Raw genomic sequence first — 17712 nt, 5'->3', positions numbered from 1 at the left:
AAACAACATAACTCAGCCATGAGGGGCTCAGAGCCCAGCTGGAGAGACAGCTGTGTAGCCACCCAGGAGGAACACGCGCAGGGCTGTAGAGCCCTCCGACAGAATCAAGAACCAAGGATGCAGAGCCTGGAGAGAGGAGCCATCAATTCAGGGAGAGAGGCTCCAGGGAGGAGCGGTGTTTCACAATTCAGAGGAGCATGTGGCAGAACAGACAGCCGGGAGTGCCCTGTCCAGAGTTGCTGTTAAACTCCCATGAGCATTGGTTTCATTCTTCTTCCCCAGATGAGAGCATGGACTGAGGGAGGCCATTGACTATCTCCTGTCTGGCCTTGTCCCAGCAAGAAATACTCCACTCCTGGCTGGGCGCATGGTGGCTCACGCCTATAATCCTAGCATTCTGGGAGGCCAAGGCTGGCAGATCATTTGAGCTCAGGAGTTAGAGACCAGCCTGAGCAAGAGTGAGACCCTGTCTCTACTATAAATAGAAAGAAATTAGCTGGACAACTTAAAATATATAGAAAAAATTAGCCGGGCACGGGGGCACATGCCTGTAGTCCCAGCTACTCAGGAGGCTGAGGCAAGAGGATCGCTTAAGCCCAGGAGTTTGAGTTTGCTGTGAGCTAGGCTGATGCCACAGCACTCTAGCCCAAGTAACAGAGTAAGACTCTGTCTCAAATATATATATATATATATATATATATATATATATACACATATATATTTTTATATATACATAAATATATATAAATAAAATATATATATATATATATATAAATAAAAGAAATATTTTGCTCCCACAAATGTGTGGTCTTCCTGCCAGTTGAGGCCCTGACTCTGAGCTAAGAGGACTACCCTCATGTGTGCCAGGCAGAGGGCAAAGCTGCTTGCAGAGGACGCTGCCCAAACTGCAGCTGCAGCAATGCCTAGGGGCCTGGCATCAACCTGGCAGAATGAGAGTAAAGAGGGGCTCAGGGCTCTGAGGTCCCCCTAAGATCAAAGAGCATCTGCAATTAAGGAATCTGGGAGTACAGGTGTCAGAAGGACTCATGATGTGATCAGAGTAGAGGCTGGTCCTTCACATTCTAGAGGAGGAACAGTTCCAGGTGGTGACAAGAGAGGGTGGCCATAGGCATGGGAAAGCTCACATTTATAGATAATGTGCCTGGTGGCACAGAGCCAGCAAGGGACAGTGCCAGATTTGATTCCAGTCTTCAACATGATGTCACTTTCTACTGTTGGTTGTCGCAGAAAGGGTTACTTTTCTTAAAATTATTTGTACTTCTAGAATATATGTCAAAGAGTTCTCCCACTAACAAATAATGATCACAGCTCACATTTATATTTACCGTGTGCCAAACACTCTCCTAGGCACTTACTTTAAATTACTAACTCCTCTGTTGGAGTCAGTGAGTGCACTGATTCATTGATCGATGAATTGGAAACTCTGTTCACAGGGGCTCTTATCCCTGATTTTACAGGCGAGAAAACTGAGGCCCAGCAGTTAACTGAGCAGTTAAATCACATGCCCAAACTCACACAGCTGTAAATAGCGGGGCCAGGATGTGAACTCCAGAGTCCAATGCTTATAACCTTGATGTCACATTCACTGCCTCTCAGGAAATAAGCAGCGAGCAGCCTTAGCTGGTAGTCTGACTGTCTTGGTCATCCACTTGAACCCACTGTGATTCCTCCTCTCAACACAACACAGGCCGAGTCCTGCAGTAAGTGAGGTATGGCCCGGAGAGCACCAAGGCCCTGTTCCTGCCTCCGGTAACCTAGGGATCCAGTGGGGGAGGTCAACAGCTTGAACAGGCTTCCAAATCAGTTTCCTAGCAGAGGAAGAAAACAAGTGCGGCAGGAGAAGGGAGAGAAGTAATTCTGGCTCGGGGATCTGGGGAGATGATCATGCCGCGCGTGAATTGGCTACCTGTGGGTTCATGCTAGGCTTCAGGAAGCGGGGGCAGAAGCCCCTCGCCCTGACGGAGGGAGCACTGAGCTCCTGTTGATCCGCTGTGCCCCCTCTGCTCAGGTAAGAAGAGCAGATTATTGTTTGTGAGGTCAGAACGTGAAAGATTTGCAGGTGTGGCTGATGAAGCCTGAGGCCCCTGGAGTGAGTGTCCGCGGTGTGCTTCACTGGGTCAGGGGCAGGAGTAGATAGGACACGTGGTGCCAAGGAGAGGAATGCCTCCCCTAATTGGTTCCCAGTCAATAAGCAGAAAGTATGCCAGAAAGCCTCAGGTACCCTAAATAGATGTCCCAAAGTCCTTGAGCTAAAGATCCTGAGCTTCCTTGTTGGGCCTCCTTGCCCAGGGCGGTCCCTGAACCGTGGCTGAAATGCTTTCCTCACCCTCAGAAATGCTAACAAGTTGCTTGGTGTCCAAGCCTACATCAGATTCATAACAGATCATAACAGAGGGTGTCCTTCAGGCTGACACTGCCAGGGGTGACCACCCGACGCCCCGCAGGGGCCGGGCATACCATTTATGTCACAGCAGCTTCATCTGTGGTTGTCATGACACTCTTGGGTCATTGTGTTGAGTTTACTCTTTTATAGAGGGTAGAAAAGTATGTAAATGTGTTCTAGGAAGATTTCCTTCCAAAGGAAAAGTTTGGCCCTTAAAGCCTGAGGACTGTGCTTTGTAGAATGATTTGTTCTTTGGTGGCTCAGGGAAGCTGAGGTGTCCCCGTGTGTGTCGGCCCCTGGGAGCTGGGGGACATTTGCATGGCGAGTTGTGCCTAAGCCTGGTGCTCTCCGTAGTCCCAAGACACCACATAGGCCGTTACCATGGGCTGGGACGCCACAGGGCCTCAGACACACAGTGAGTTACTTCAGCTGAAACTTCTCCCCTGCCCCCGCAGGAGGGCCACACAGAAGAGCCGGAAGCAGAGGAGCAGGTCCACGAGCAGCAGCTCCAGCAGCAGGAAGAGTACTGACCCGTCCTGGCAGCTCTTGACACTTCTATTGTGCATGGGAACTTTTCTTCTGGAGAATTGGAACATGTGTGGCCTCAAGCTCAACAGAAACCAGTCGTTCCCAATCTGCCGTTACCATCAGCACACTGTGCATTCGCCAGCCACCGCACTCGGTTCCCATTTCCTTTGCCAAGATGTATTAGCAGGCGGCCGTCCTGGCCACCTAGCCGAGAGATTGTAGGGTCACATCCATCCAACTTCACCACTTGGCTGCTTGAGATTGGTTCTGCTCTTTCCTTCATTTCTTTCCAAGAACAACTCTCCCCCACCCCAACACCACTACCGCCACCCCCCTTTTTATCCTGGTGTGAAACAATGGTAATTTGATCTATGGTATTTATATTGGCATTTCTCAACCCAGTGTCACTAGATGTCACGCGCATTTGTGGTGCTTTGATGTTTGCGAGTCTAACCTCTGAACGTAAAATTGGTCAAATAATTAATTGGAAAAAGGGAAACAGATACTTGATATGAAAGCCATAACGACAGTGACTTGTGTCGTGGGGGAAAACATAGGGTCAGTTTTTTCCTCTACTCACAACACTAAAAGGGAAAAAATAATGGATTCAAAGTTAGGAGTTCAGGGCCCAGTGAAGTTCATACATCAGCATGTTAGACAACCACACAGTATGTTGTTAGTTTCGAAAGACATTCACTCAAGGAAAACACCATCTCAGATTTGTCCCCTCACCCTGTGCCCCTGCCCCCCACCCCCACCCCAGGTTCTCATGCTGTTTTCTTTCTCAGGGTCCTCTTTGGTGGGCAGCCACTCTCCCCAAGATGTTGTCATCAGTCATCTGCAGTCCAAAGGGGGTCTGGATAGGTATAGATCTTCCTGCCTTGTCCCTCTTCCTCATGTGGGTTTCAGCCCCAAAACTGTCATTCACATTAGGGGACTCCTACTAAAAGATAGCTCCAGGGTATGCAGCTCCGAGCTCCAGGGTTCTGTGTCAGGCTGCACGCTTGCTAGAAGGCTGGAAGTAAAGACCTTATTAATAGGAGCATAATTCCAAGGGAGAACCAGAGTCCTGCAGTCCGGTGTTGACACTGAAGTAACAGCACAGAAAAACCTATGACTCCCAGTATCTTCCGGAATAAGGAATTTCCCCTCTTTAACACAAGGGCCCTCCTTGTCATTGACCTTTTGCTAAACCATGGCAATTCATAAATAGGAGAAACATTAATGAATTAAAGGCATTCCTTATTTTTTTAACTAATATTTGCACATTTTCTTAGTCTCTTTCCAAATCTTTGTATTTTTTTTTGTTTTCCTATGACAGATGGTTTCCCTTCCCGGATCATTCTATTCAGTTGGTTTCTGACTTTAGATTTACTTTCACTTGTTATTTGACTTAGCAGGTGCAACAAAAACAAGAAACAAATGTGCCCACCCCACTTTCCACTTAACTGAAAAGCTTAAAATAAATTTCTGAATTATGTATCATAAAGCTTTGAAATTTCTTTATTAATGGATGAAATACTAATTCTAAATTCTGGCATCGAAGCTTTTCACCAAAAGAAGTCTTTCCAAAATAAATCTTTTGCAGCAAGGTGGTATTTATTAAGTTATATGTGGAAAAGATGGCTTGTATTTTTGAGATTATTGCAACACACTGTGCGGAACTGGATGGATTTTCCGTGGTATTTGGTTTCCCTTTCTTCTCTCTCCTGCTCACTCTGCATTACAGCGGCAGCTCATTTCTCTAAGGCTGGACAGCCTAGCTCTCAGCAGTGACATCCTCCCACTCCTGGTCACAGGTAGTGGCTGTGCTATACGTAGCATCATGCTTTTCATGGTGTGTTGCCCTCCCGAGCCTGTTGTACTCACAAATTTTCTTTTTTAAAAGAATAGCTCTTATAAAGAGGTCACAATAAATAATTCCATGCCAATGACGCTTCAGTGGTTTCTAAGGCCATTCTTCACCTGCTCTGGACATTTCAGTCATACTCCTGCCATGTGGACGCCCATGGATGAGTAGCAGGGAGTCAAGATCCTGTCTTCTCCAGAAACCGCTTAATACTGTATAACTCACATAAGCCTCCCCGATGACTCTTGCTGGAACCACTCCATCTCTGTCCAGCTCCCCAACCTTCTCAATCATAAACCCTCTGGCCAGATCTCTTAACCTGCAAAGAGAACTTTCCCTGGTCACCATACTCCATTCTTCCTGAAGGCTTGGGCAGACTATTCATGTACTTAGAGAAGAGCTGTTAATTCCTCTTTCTGTCCCCATCTTACACATCTTCTGTTGTGCTGTACCCCAGAGGATGTCACAGCTGCTTTGGGGAATCTCTAACATTTGAGTTTCTGAGTCAGTCCTCTCGGGCTCTGTGCAGACGACCACTCACTCCCCATAATGGTAGGACCCCATCGCTCTCTCATCTCAGCATTCGGGGCACACTTTCCCCTGTGGCCCCTGGTCACACATCACCGGGCTGGGCTGAGAAGTGTCCCTGGGTGTGTGTTCTGCTCCCCCCTCTCAGGAAGCCCAGTTTCATCCTTGTTTCCCCCCCCCCATGCCCACTACTGGCCGGTTATAGCACTTCCACTGCTACCATCAGATAGGAAGTGATCGAAGCAGGGGGCAAAGAGAAAGCCCATGTTTATTCTAAGCAGAAAAGCAGGAAAAAAAAAAAAAAAAAGACAAACACTCTGTTGACCCGAGAGAAGTAAACTCCAGAAGGGAACCAAGAATTCCTTCCCTGGTGAGTATTTTCATTATTCCGTTAAGGTTTAATATGTATTCAGATTACTTTTACTAAATAGTACACCATAAAGCTTTTGTTATATATTAAATGTAAACTGAAAGGAATGTAAACATATGTATTGTTAATTATAAATATAGATAAGTAATGACATAATAGATGAAAAAGTCTTATTCAGATGTATCACATTCATTTTACATTACCCACCTATTGTTGCATGGTAGAATAGTATTTTGTCTATGAATATGTGAATAACTTGACTTGCGTTGACCTTTTTACATATTTAATAAAAAAAAGCATATGTTAAAATCGGCCTGGATCTATAGATTCTTAAATTGTTTTGCTAAAGTTTCCCTTTTCAGTGAGCATATGAGCGTGAATAGGAGATTTGCATGGATTCACTCATCCACCCACATTTTATTATGGTTTACACGGGGAGAGGGGGGTGTCTTTGTTTTTATTAATGGCAGATATTTCAACAGGAATTAGTGTTAAATATTTGATATCAAATGTAGCAGCTATAACACCTTTTAAAAATTTTACCAAATAATAATCATAGATAAAACATTGCCTTGGGAAACATTCTACTTGTAAGCAAACAAAATGGGTCACTCACTCCATCTGGACACAGCAGTGCAGGGCGGATAGGAACCTGGGAGAAGCAGGCAGATGTTTCTTAGTAAAGCTTAGTGACAGAAGGTCCTGACTGGCAAAGCTGTTTGAGTGTGTTTCACCCCTTTGTTGACTTTCAACGGTGATGCTTTATCAACATAAGCTATAAGTGGAATACAAAACAAGCACAGGAGTCTATGAAAAAAGAAATGTATTGAAACTGGCCCATTGTGCCACCTGTGGAGACTACAGAACAGGTAGCAGTAGGACAAAGACATTACCCTGGAGCCTGCAGGTCACTGAGGTTCATCCAATATATTCCCTGTTAACCCGGGAGGGTGCCAGCCTTCCCTAAACTGCTTTCAAGCACCACCTAGAGGCCAGTTTTGTTTCTCTGCTGTCCTTTGGCAACTATTTTCCATTTATTCGCCTGTATGCACTTTTCTATTAAGATAAGCAGGAAAATAACAGAAGACCACATTGACCACCCTTCCACCCCACCCGGGCACTTTTGGGAGGTCTATGCACCATCACCTGCATTGTGAAATCTCATACTCGGAGCACGCTTGTGTTTTCCATTGAATTTACCAACCCTGGGGCTTTAAACACTAGATCCTCCACTTAGACATTTTTGCACAAATCGTTGAAAATACATGTGATTCATCTTACCTAAAAAGCACACTGTTGGACTCCAGTAGACCTGTCGCTGATGGCTCAAACGTGGTGAAATAGCACGCTTGTTCTATTGTGTGAAATCTAACATCATCTCTAAAAATGCAATATGTTGCTGCTGGTATTATGGCTAGGCTCCTGAATCCAGAAACCCAACCCCCCCAAAAAGGTTAATGAAATTCTACTAAATTTGAGTTATAAAATGCCAATTCTCTAAAACACCCCCCCTTAGTTTCTGACCTCTTATTTTTCCTTTTAACTGCTAGAACACAGCTACCATGATCATTAGTAGGCGGCTATCTCTAGTAAACGTTACTGACCCAATTTCTCAGCACTTAGGAAATGCTGCCAAACAGCACTGGTGTTGTTGCATCAGAGCTTCTTCCTGAATGTCTAACACCTTCCGTCTTGCTGAACTAGGAACGTATAAAAGATGTTCTCTGTTCATTGGAAGAGCTCTGGCTTTATTTGCCTTAAGGAAAGCAAAGCTGAAGAGAAAATGCAACAATACATGGAGGATCCTCATGTGACACCCGGCTCACAAGACTCCCCCAGGGCAGATTCCCCAAGCTCTGACCCGGACCCCATGTCTTGTACAGATTAGGCATGTTCAGAAGGTGCATTTGGTGAGCTGTGCTTGCTTCTGTGTTGGGTTGGGGAGTGTAGGCAAAGTGGAAGGCCCAGCTGAAGTTAATTTGTTGAATGCCTTTTTCTTTCATTCCACTGAAGGAAAAAATGCTAGAACTTTTTAGCTTGCCAAGTTTTAATTTCTTAAACAGGTTTCTTGTGATATTTAGTAGCATTTTTATCAAGACTGGGGGTAAATTAAGTATTTTTAAAGGGTAATGACATATTAATGTGCCTTTGAATTTATGATTTGCAGTGGGAATGAGCCCAATACCTAAATGTGTTCTTTTCCAGAGAATAAAAGTTAAGTACACACTTCCTTTGTAGCAAACATCCCTCATATCTAGACACTATGGTATTTTTTTTGTTCTTAAAGGTCATCTGTTTAAAATAAAATTGGTAAAGATATGTTTATCTTATTCACAAAAAATGTTTTGATCAAATCTGGCAGTGTAAATGAAATTAGAATTAGCTTTAGAAATTAGAAAGTAATAAAAAGTTCTCATAAATGTGTTTAGAATCTTCTTCTGACTCAAATTCATAGCTTACTACTAAGATGCTGTCTTCCAATCTGATATATTTATTATATGGCTGAAGTGTGACCTCCTACTAATGGGACAGTTTTTTATGAGCTTGAAATATCTTTAAGAAAAAGACCACAGAAAATCAGTTTAATGTTAGGCTCTTCTAGGCTAAGCAGTGTCAAAATAAGCTCAGGGTCATTTGAGGTTTAAAAAAAAAAAAGTTCAGGGAAGGAAAATAAGAATTTTACCTCAGAACATTTTCAGTTTTTCTTGCTACTGGTTTTGAAATATCACAAGATGCTGCTCAGTCATACCTAAGACATCATCACCACGACATCCAAGGTTTTGTTCAGTTTTACTTTCTTAAAAATTCAGACAACTTTTACTTCAGGATGAGAAACATTCCTTTTAAACCAAAGATTTAATAGGCACAGAGTGGATGATTATATTTGTAATACCCACAGTCGATCTATTATAAAAGGACTCAGATATAAGAATTTGTTTCTTCTGAGAACATAATGGTAGAAATTAATCAACATGTTGTATCACCACCATTTTTTTCTAAGCAAAGGCTCTACAGTGTAGATAACTCCTAGTTGGAGCACACGATTTTGCTACATAATAGCCAGTTTCCAAAAGACTTTAAAATAGTACCTTGGCCCACATAGCTATACGCTCAACACATAACATTGTGAAGTAGCCTCATTTAGCTCCTAAGAAGAGAATGATTGTCATGATCTAGTATCCTTCACCGTGATGTTCTGTTCCCCAGACTTGTTTCCGGGATGCTGTGAATACCTGTCCTATTTTCTTGCATGACTGTGCTGCATTCTTCAAAGTGGAAAAAAAAAAGTGAATTTATGTATAGAAGTGCCCCTAAACCCAATATGCATGCGCTTAATGGGCTAACCTTATGGCCAATCTAGAATGAGGGATCCCAAACAGTTGTGCCTGTCAAAGCTGCACCTCTGCAGGCTTCAGCCCCCTGGTTAATTCCCCTAGTAGCTCCATGTCAGTGAGAGCCCTGCAATGTAGTTTTCCTTCTGAAGGAAAGAGGGTAAGAGTGGAAAAAGTGACAATGATGTAAGAGGTGGGCCCTCTTGCCTTCTAAGATATCTTAAGAATACTCCTGTATCCTCCAAGTCACTCATTCCTGTTTTAGAAATGGCCTGGTGGGGGACTCGATCATGTCATTAGCCCAGATGTGGCACAGCAGGAACAGACCTCGTCTGATGAGATTGGATTTTGAGTCAAGAACTGTGCTCACTTCGTAGGACAGGCAGGGTTCTGGATGGGAAGCCGAAGGCTGGCAGAGGGCTGGCAGGGACTCCACGGCTGCACCATCGGCACAAGAGTCGCACACAGCTCCAAGTATTGTCATCCATCGCATGAAAGGCTTTGGCCATTCGGCCCATTAACATTGCTCCCCTGGAGAAACCGGGCCTGGAAACCAGAGAAGGAACCGGCTGCTGCTTCACAGAAAGGGTGTTCATTCATGGTCACGTTTCTTTACTTAAAGGGTAGATGTGTATGTTCAAGCTAACTCACCTGTCTCCCCGGGAAGAAACAGGAAGGGAAAATTAGCAAATACGGCATCACTTTAAATATAAAACATATATCCAAGGAAGCTGTTAATACTACCTAAGAAAGACACAAAACAAATTTTTAAGCTCAAAAAGGCACGGAGTGGGGGGAAGTGAGGTTTTGGGTTTTTCTTTTCTTTTTTCTTTCTTTTTTTTTTTTTTTTTTTTGAGACAGGGTCTCCCATTATTATCCAGACATGAGTGCAGTGGCATCATCACAGTTCACTGGAACTTCAAATTCCTAGGCTCAAGCAATCCTCCTGCCTCAGCCTCCTGAGTAGCTGGGACTACAGTCACGCGCCACCACGCCCAGGTAATTTTTCTATTTTTTGTAGAGATGGGATCTCTTGCTCAGGCTGGTCTCGAACTCCTGACCTCAAGTGATCCTCCTACCTCATTCTCCCAGAGTGCTAGGATTACAGGCATGAGCCACTGAGCCAGGCCTCCTCCAATTTGTTCTAAAAAGCTGAGCACCAATATGGGCGAAGCACAGCAGTCAAAAGTAACCTTTTACTCTTAAAATATTATGTCACTATCCTGATGCTATTCTACTGGGGCTCTATAGAAACAGTCATTCTGAGTCCATTACATTTAGGTTCTACCTTAGTCCAAAAAAGTAAGCTGAAGCCTTTTGCATATTTTTAAAAGCAGTATTTTACCTATAAGTGAGGAAATCGGAGTGAAGGGAAAGTGAGGAGACAGGGAAAGACGAGGGCAGAGGTCTGGTTAGTGGCCTTCCACATGCCCAAGTTCTTTTAGATTTCCTAGGACTAATGGAGAAAAAATTACCTCTGAGCTTCCTCGTAGCCAACATCGAGACGGAAGTACATTTGGCTCTTGGTATCCATGGGTTCTGCATCTCCATGTTCAACCAACCTCAGATCAAAAATATTTTTTAAAAAATACAGTGTAACAGCCACATATGGTCCCTGACTTACAATGGTTCAACTTAACGATTTTTCAACTTTACAGTATGTCGAGAGCATCTGTATTTACATGGCATTTACATTTTATTAGGCATTATAAGTAACAGAGATGCTTTAGAGCATGCAGGGAGATATGTGTAGATTATGTGCAAATACTACACCATTCTATACCGGGGACTTGAGCATCCTCAGATTTTGGTATCCGCAAGAGTCCTGATTAAAGTGCCCATAAGATGAAAACAAGTCCGTTACTTAGGAGTAGAGGTTCTTAGCCTAAGAGAAATTTCTCCATGGCCCCTCCTGGGAAGAAATTAAGTGATGCAGGGAGCCCAACCTTAACAACATCTCACAGCAAATACAGTGACGCTGTGATAGAGCTGCTTCCTTCCAGCTGTCCCTGGTGACATGATGCCAGGATGCAGTGCGGTCTAATGCAATCTACCAGGGACAGCAGTGTCTGCACGTCTAAACAGCTCTGGGAGAGGGGGTCGGGCTTCATCCACGATAAACTGTGGAGTCCAAGAATAGTGAGAGAGACCACCTCACATGCCACTCCCTGCAGCCTAAGTTTAGATAAATACTGAGGTTGCAGAGTGCTACCCCTGCCAAGTTCTTAGAGGACAGAGGCTGAGTGCTGCTCATCAAGACCCGGTTCCTTTCCCAACAGTCAGCAAACTCAGGGGTGGGGCTGCTCTCAGCTGAGGGCTGAGGACCCTGCCAGGACACAGGTCACCCCCTGCCACACAGGAGAGGATGGCTACAGGCAGGGTCACACTTTTCCCCAGAAGCATTGTAAGGGTTTGGCTTTTGTCAATCTGTTTTTATTTGTTTGTTTGTTTCAGGTGTTTTTCAATAATCCTTGGCAATTTAGTGATAGGGAAATTTTCAGTGTAGGCGATAAATATGAAAGTATTGGCTGTTACACACCCCTGTAACCCTCAGAATTATCCTAGAAAAAGTTCACTGACAAATGGTATGCTTCCTCAGTCAAAACATAAGTCTGTAGGGGAAAAGAGGATAATATTTTAATAAAAATCTTAACTTTATCTATAGAATCCTTTACAGGTTGCAAAATGGTTTCCCGAGTGAAAGAGAATAGCTAGCTTTGAAAATTATCTGAACCAGATTCAGATCCCAGTTACGCTACTTCTAGCTGTGTCATTTTAAATAAATCGCATATCATTCCTTGCCCTCCATTTCTTCATCTGAATGTATAAATGATACCTGGTTTGCAAAGTTGTTTTGAAAAATAAATGAAGAAAATGTATATAAAATACCTTGTACATAGTAGATATTTACTAAATGGTGGCTATTACTAATTTTGGTTTCGATAGTCCAGTCCTATGAGGGGGGTAATATAAATATTATAATAATGTTATTATGACCCTAGTGCTAGACATTTCAATACTGCCCGCTTCTCCGATGGCCCCTGCAGCAGGAGCAGCCCTAGGTAGCATCTCACCAGGACAGTCAGTATTCAGGGTTGCCACTGACCACGTGGTCTGACTCTGCCAGCGAGGCAATTAGATCCCTCCTCACCCTCTCCTCCCCTGTCCTTTGTACTAAGGACTGAGGACCTTAGCAGCGGGTGCAAGAGCTTGAAGGGATGCACAGGGAGGGGAGCCTTGGGGAAGGGAAGGATCATGGCACACTGACATTTTTCCAATAGAAAAAAGGTGAAAGTAGCCAAAGAAAAATGAGAGCAGACAGGAAAGAACCAAGGAACATTTTGGCTACAATTTTCTGAAATATGGTTGATTAGTTTTATAGAAGTCTTGAGTCTGTATAATCTTAAAATAATTCACAGGTAACTTAATTTGAGTCTCTCTTATTTGCCACGTAAGACATTCTCATGAAATGAGGCTCTTGAGAGGGAATAACTTGCCCACGTTTATGGAATAGAAGGGACCTTCCTGTCAATCCAGTGCCAAGTGCAGCTGAGCTCCCAGCAGACAGCCAGCATCACCTGCCAGCTCTGTGCCTGAATGAAGAAGCCAACCTGGGTGTCCAGCCCCCTCAGGCATTCAGACGACTCTGCTCATCCATCCATCTGACAGCAATCCCCAGAGAGACCCAAGCAAGAACTGCTGAGCTATCCCGTGGGACCATGAGAAAGATTAATAAATTGGTTTAAGTCACTAAGTTTAGGGTGGCTTGTTATGCAGCAATAGATAGCTGGAACAATGTAGATAATAGTGAAGGACAGATTTTATTTTGTTGCTTTGTACAGGCATCATGCAAAGAGAACGTTGAGTCACATTTCTGCTATAACAGCTGTAAAATAATTTGGGCATGTCACTGAACTTTGATGGGCTTCATAAAATGTAAGTGTAAAATGACAGAATTAGACTAAGTGATCTTTGAGATCGCTTCTGGGTCTTAAAAATTCTGATTCCAAAAATACTGTGCACAATCAAAAAACATGGCCCCTAAGGGATAGTTCCCTGAGCTAGGCATAGCTTTCCTACCCTGGAAGTGGGGTGGGAAGAGGAGAGGGGAGGGTAGAAATCCAATAAAACTGTTCTTTTATAGGCTGCTTCCCAACACATAGTAGATGCTTAGAAAAGCTTGTTTGAATTGAAATGGTACCTTCATGGCAAATTAAATTTGTTTTTCTCATTTAGTTGATCTGAGCTCACTTCCTATGCTAATTCAATGAGGAAGAGGAATCACACAGAAGGTCCAAAGTGAATTTTCAACATGAATTAGTTTTTGAAATATTGGCTCCATTTTGTTCCTTCACCCTCCTCTATAGACGTGTACTGAAGTCCCCACAGTTTTCCAGCCAGCAGGCACGGCTCACCAACCTGCTGCCTCTTAAATTGGCCCTCCCAGGGTGGACAGGCAGGTGGAAGCCACAGATAAGTCACCTGTTACATCCAACACTCATCTTCCATTTAATCCCTTCTCCATAATAAGGACATGGCCTCACCTGGCTCCATCTCACTTATGGCACTTTTTTTCCCATTCCCAAAAAGAAATAAAAGATCATATATTTCCCATACACTCTGCCATGGCCATGAAAGTAGTAGTTTTCTAGGCAGTGTCAATGCCTCCAGCCTTTCCAGAGGACCTGTAACTGCAGAGAGGAACACAGGGCCACCGGAAGGGCTCTGATGCCACTCATGGGGCCAACACTGCTCTGCACACTGAGTAACAAACAAGCAAGCATCACGGTGACCAGCAAGGCAGCATAGGCTAAAGGAAGCTCATTAGAAATCAACACTATCTATAAAAATTTCCCTTTCTTCCTGCCCTACTCTCTCCCCCAAGCTTCCTTCTCCTGAAAATGCCTTCCTTGTACTGAGAATTAGAAAACCTGGGCTATTTCCAAAGGGAAGGTTATGGGAAATGCTTCCTTTGGACAGATTGCTCCATTGGTTGTGATTTAAAAAACAGCCGAGGGGTAATTTAAAACACATATTTTACTGGACGTGCTGTTCACTTTCAACACAGAAACCATGCTATACTCCTTTCTTTGTATTCCCAACTTCTGGATATCCAAGCAGGAAACATAATTGTTGCCTCATTCATCAGGATAAGGACTCCCAGGTGCCTGGTGAGACCCCCACTGTACACTCTGCTTTAGCCATCTCTGATGATGACAAGCCGCGGCCAAGACAGTGACCTTGGAGATGGTCTACTCTCTGGGCCTTTCCACATGGATTCAGTAATTCTTCCACTAGCACAAGTGAATAAGGGCCCATCTTTTAAGTCTGGCAAGCTATCAGGTTATTTACAGAAACTTACTCAGTTTCCTTATCTGGAACATAAGGGTAATAACAATAGCCCTGTATGCCCACAGCCTGGTACAGAGTAGGTGCTCAATAAATAATAGCTATATATAGGAGCCTTCAGTACAGTGTATAACTACCTGTGTGTATTTATTAGTGGAATTATTTGGCTAATTTCTAACTTTTCCACTACTAAACTCCATGCATCATAACCATCTAGACGATGTGTGTTTGGCTTCCATCCCAGCCCTGGCACCTGGCACACGAACTGGTACAAAGAAGGTGCACAGTACACTTAATAATGAATGAAAAGTGCCTATATAGAAGGTTGTTATGAGAATTTAATAAACCGATAAACATGCAAAGAGCTTAGCATTGTGCCTGGCACAGAGTTAATTAATACTCAGCACATTGTTAGCTGCTGCAATTAGCAGTGTTGGTATTGATATAATTTCTCTCATTCCATGCCTGAACTAAAGTGTAATGTGAAAAGAAAATGCTCTCTCTGCTTTCTAGAGATAGACCTACACTACTGCTCGGTTTTCAGTGCCCATACCACCTTGTCCATTTCTAGCTCTAAATTCCTGCCTCCCCCGCCCCACAGTTTGTCCACCTGCCATACTTTCAACTCTCTGAGGTGTGTCCAGTCCCCAGAAGAATAAAGACTTCCACAGTTAACTGGTGAGTGATAGGAATTTTTGGATCTACACATCCTAAATGAATGATCTCTTGACAGAAAAGGGACTGGAGATCATTTGTCACCTACCTTTATCTTAGAAGAGAGAAGTGCCCTGCCCTGTGTCACCATGGATTTCTCCTGAAGGAGTTAGATCTTGTCCCTCAACACACTGTATTGTGATTACTGGTGTTGAAGTCTGTGTTCTCACTAGGGTATGGTTCTAGGGGTGGGACCATTTTGCCTACAAATTCAATATCTCTAACATCTGGCAGTTCTGAGTACATAGTTCTGACTCAGTTTACCAAATAAAAATGAAAGAAATAAAGAAAAAAGTGCAGTGATGGAATTTAACATTGGAGTTATTTCTTGTATATCCATTTTGCCCTCCGTTAACATGGAGAACGAAAATTTAGTTTTACATTAGAGAAAGCTGCTGTCCAGGCGACCAGGACAAGAGAGAGAAAATGAAGTGTAATCTGACTCTCATGAGCATGGAAGTTTAACATCATTATTTTTTAAAAGCTACCACTTTATCCTATGATGTCTTTTCAAGACTTGGAGACTGAATTAAATCAATAAATATTTTATTCTGACTACATGTTGTGTTTGATTTTGAACTTTTCTTACATAAGCCTCAAAACCAAAATTGAAAGGTCATGAACAAGAAAAATAAAATGTCCAGTTAGAAAAAGACTTAGCAACGCTCCACATCAATGATTCTCAAAATGGGATTCTAAGACCCTTGGGGGTCCCCAAGAGCATTTTGGGGAGTCTTTGGAATCAAAATCATTTTCATAATGATACTAAGATGTTATTATTTGCCTTTGGGGCTCCTATTCTTTCCCCAGTGCACAGTGAATCTTTCCCAAGGTTACCTGAGGCGTGATATCACAGCAGGGAGCAGGCAGAAGCAGATGCAGACGTAACAGTCCAACTGGCAGAAAGGTAGTGCTTCTAGTAGTTGAGAACAGCCAAGTTGAGATTGGAGGAGAAGCTGAGAACCCAGACTTGGATGGCAGGTACTGAAAGCGGAGATGTCTTGCAGACATTTGGAGATACAGAACTTCAGTGCAGGTGAATGGTCAGAAGCACTGATGTGCATTTGAAGGTGAGCCCTCTGTAAGGACAGGTAGCATCCCAACAGTGAATAAGCCCACCAAGTAAATGAATGTGGAACACGGAGCTGTTCCAGGCAGAACCTGGGGGAAGGCGCACAGTTTGGAATAGGAGTTGTCTGGAACAGGGGTTGTTAGGAACAGGAGTTTGGAATAGGAGTGGGAAAGGCCCGCTCCGAGGCCAGAATAAAGCAGGGCCCTGAAAAGCACCTTGGCATGGCATAGCCGATAGGCAGGTGCGAAGATGGATGGAAGGACAAAAGACAAAGAAGAAAAACCAGGGAGAACAGCTTCAAAGAGGATTAACTGTCAACAATGTCAGAGCCACACGAAAGACACAAATGATATATTCTGAGAAGCTAATGGATTTGACAAGAATTAGGTCATTGTCAGCTTCAAAAGAATTTTTAGTAGAGTAATGGGGTAAAAAATAACCCATGAAAACTGCATGGAAACAAAATTTAAAAGCAAAAGGAAGGAAATAAAAAGGTTGGGAGAAAGAAAAGGAAACAAAATCCAGTGAAGGTTTTTGGTATTTAAGTCAGGACCACCCGTATACAGACATGAAGGAAATCCCCAAGGGCCTCACAGCCACTGAAGGTGCTAAAGGCAGAGGGAAGGGAAGGACGGTGGGTATCAGGACTCATACATTGTCCTCTTCAAACTACTCATGAGACTATTTCTTGGTGCATCAAAATAGAATTCTAAAGAATCTTATTATTCAGAGGCTAGAAAATGTTAGGGTGATGAGATAAAGTTTAAAAGATTTATTCTGGTCAGATAGTATTTAAAAGGAAATAATTATCATTATGTTTGAATGGGTCTTTTCTTGCTATGAGATACAAATAATAAAAATCCAAGCATCGAAATTTAATGCAGAAAAGGGAATTGCTATGACAACCACAACTCGGTCTTTATAGAAAATATAAAGAGGAACCAGAATGAGAAAATTATAGAGAACTTTTTCTGATGTGGAAACAATTTCAACTACTATTTTTAATGTTTTGAACAAGAAAATATTCCTCCGCTTCAATAGCTTCTTTGTATTGCAAATTAAAATGAGCAAACCATCATTTATTGAAATGAAACTGGAAACCGAGACCACCTAATGACTTCCTCCATTAAGATATCCCTGTTTCCTCCACTGTTCGCTTCTAATATTTAAAGGACCACACCAAAATGAAAGAATAGACATGCACCGAATGCATTATATTGTATGCCAAATAATAAAATCAGATAGCAGGGAGTGTGGAATCACTACATCTTTAGCTGCCAGATTATAAAGTGTCAAGTCAATTGGAAAGAACCAAAGTTTCCTACCTCTTCTCCAGCATTTTCCTTTAACTGTGATAATTCCTGACTCCTGCTATGCAGTTTGCTATTTATTTGGAAGATGAAGGAAGGTAGCAGAGGACAGAGTCCTATATGGCCAGCTTCTCTTGGGATAGCCTAGGCCTTTCTGGAGCCCACTCTCCCAAAGCCAGAACGAGCCCAATCAGGGTAGTAGCCCAGTGATTTTGATCTCTTGCACAGGGCACGTGCCTTAAGACATTTTTGTTGC

The 17712-nt window shown here is 43.1% G+C and overlaps 1 protein-coding gene across 3 annotated transcripts in view; it reads left to right on the top strand.

Annotated features, from left to right (window-relative positions):
* Positions 1-5625, top strand: part of MAPRE2 (microtubule associated protein RP/EB family member 2) — a 138679-nt gene extending 133054 nt beyond the window's left edge. For all 3 annotated transcript variants that reach the window (XM_020282377.2, XM_020282381.2, XM_020282380.2), the window contains one exon: positions 2860-5625. In XM_020282377.2, the coding sequence (XP_020137966.1) occupies positions 2860-2934 (75 nt within the window). In that variant the 3' untranslated portion in view covers positions 2935-5625. The remainder of the gene's footprint in view (positions 1-2859) is intronic.
* Positions 5626-17712: the final 12087 nt, after the last annotated feature.

The sequence above is a fragment of the Microcebus murinus genome, chromosome 17, assembly GCF_040939455.1.
Source record: "Microcebus murinus isolate Inina chromosome 17, M.murinus_Inina_mat1.0, whole genome shotgun sequence".
Taxonomy (NCBI): Eukaryota; Metazoa; Chordata; class Mammalia; order Primates; family Cheirogaleidae; genus Microcebus; species Microcebus murinus.
This window is presented reverse-complemented; position numbering and strand designations above follow the sequence as displayed.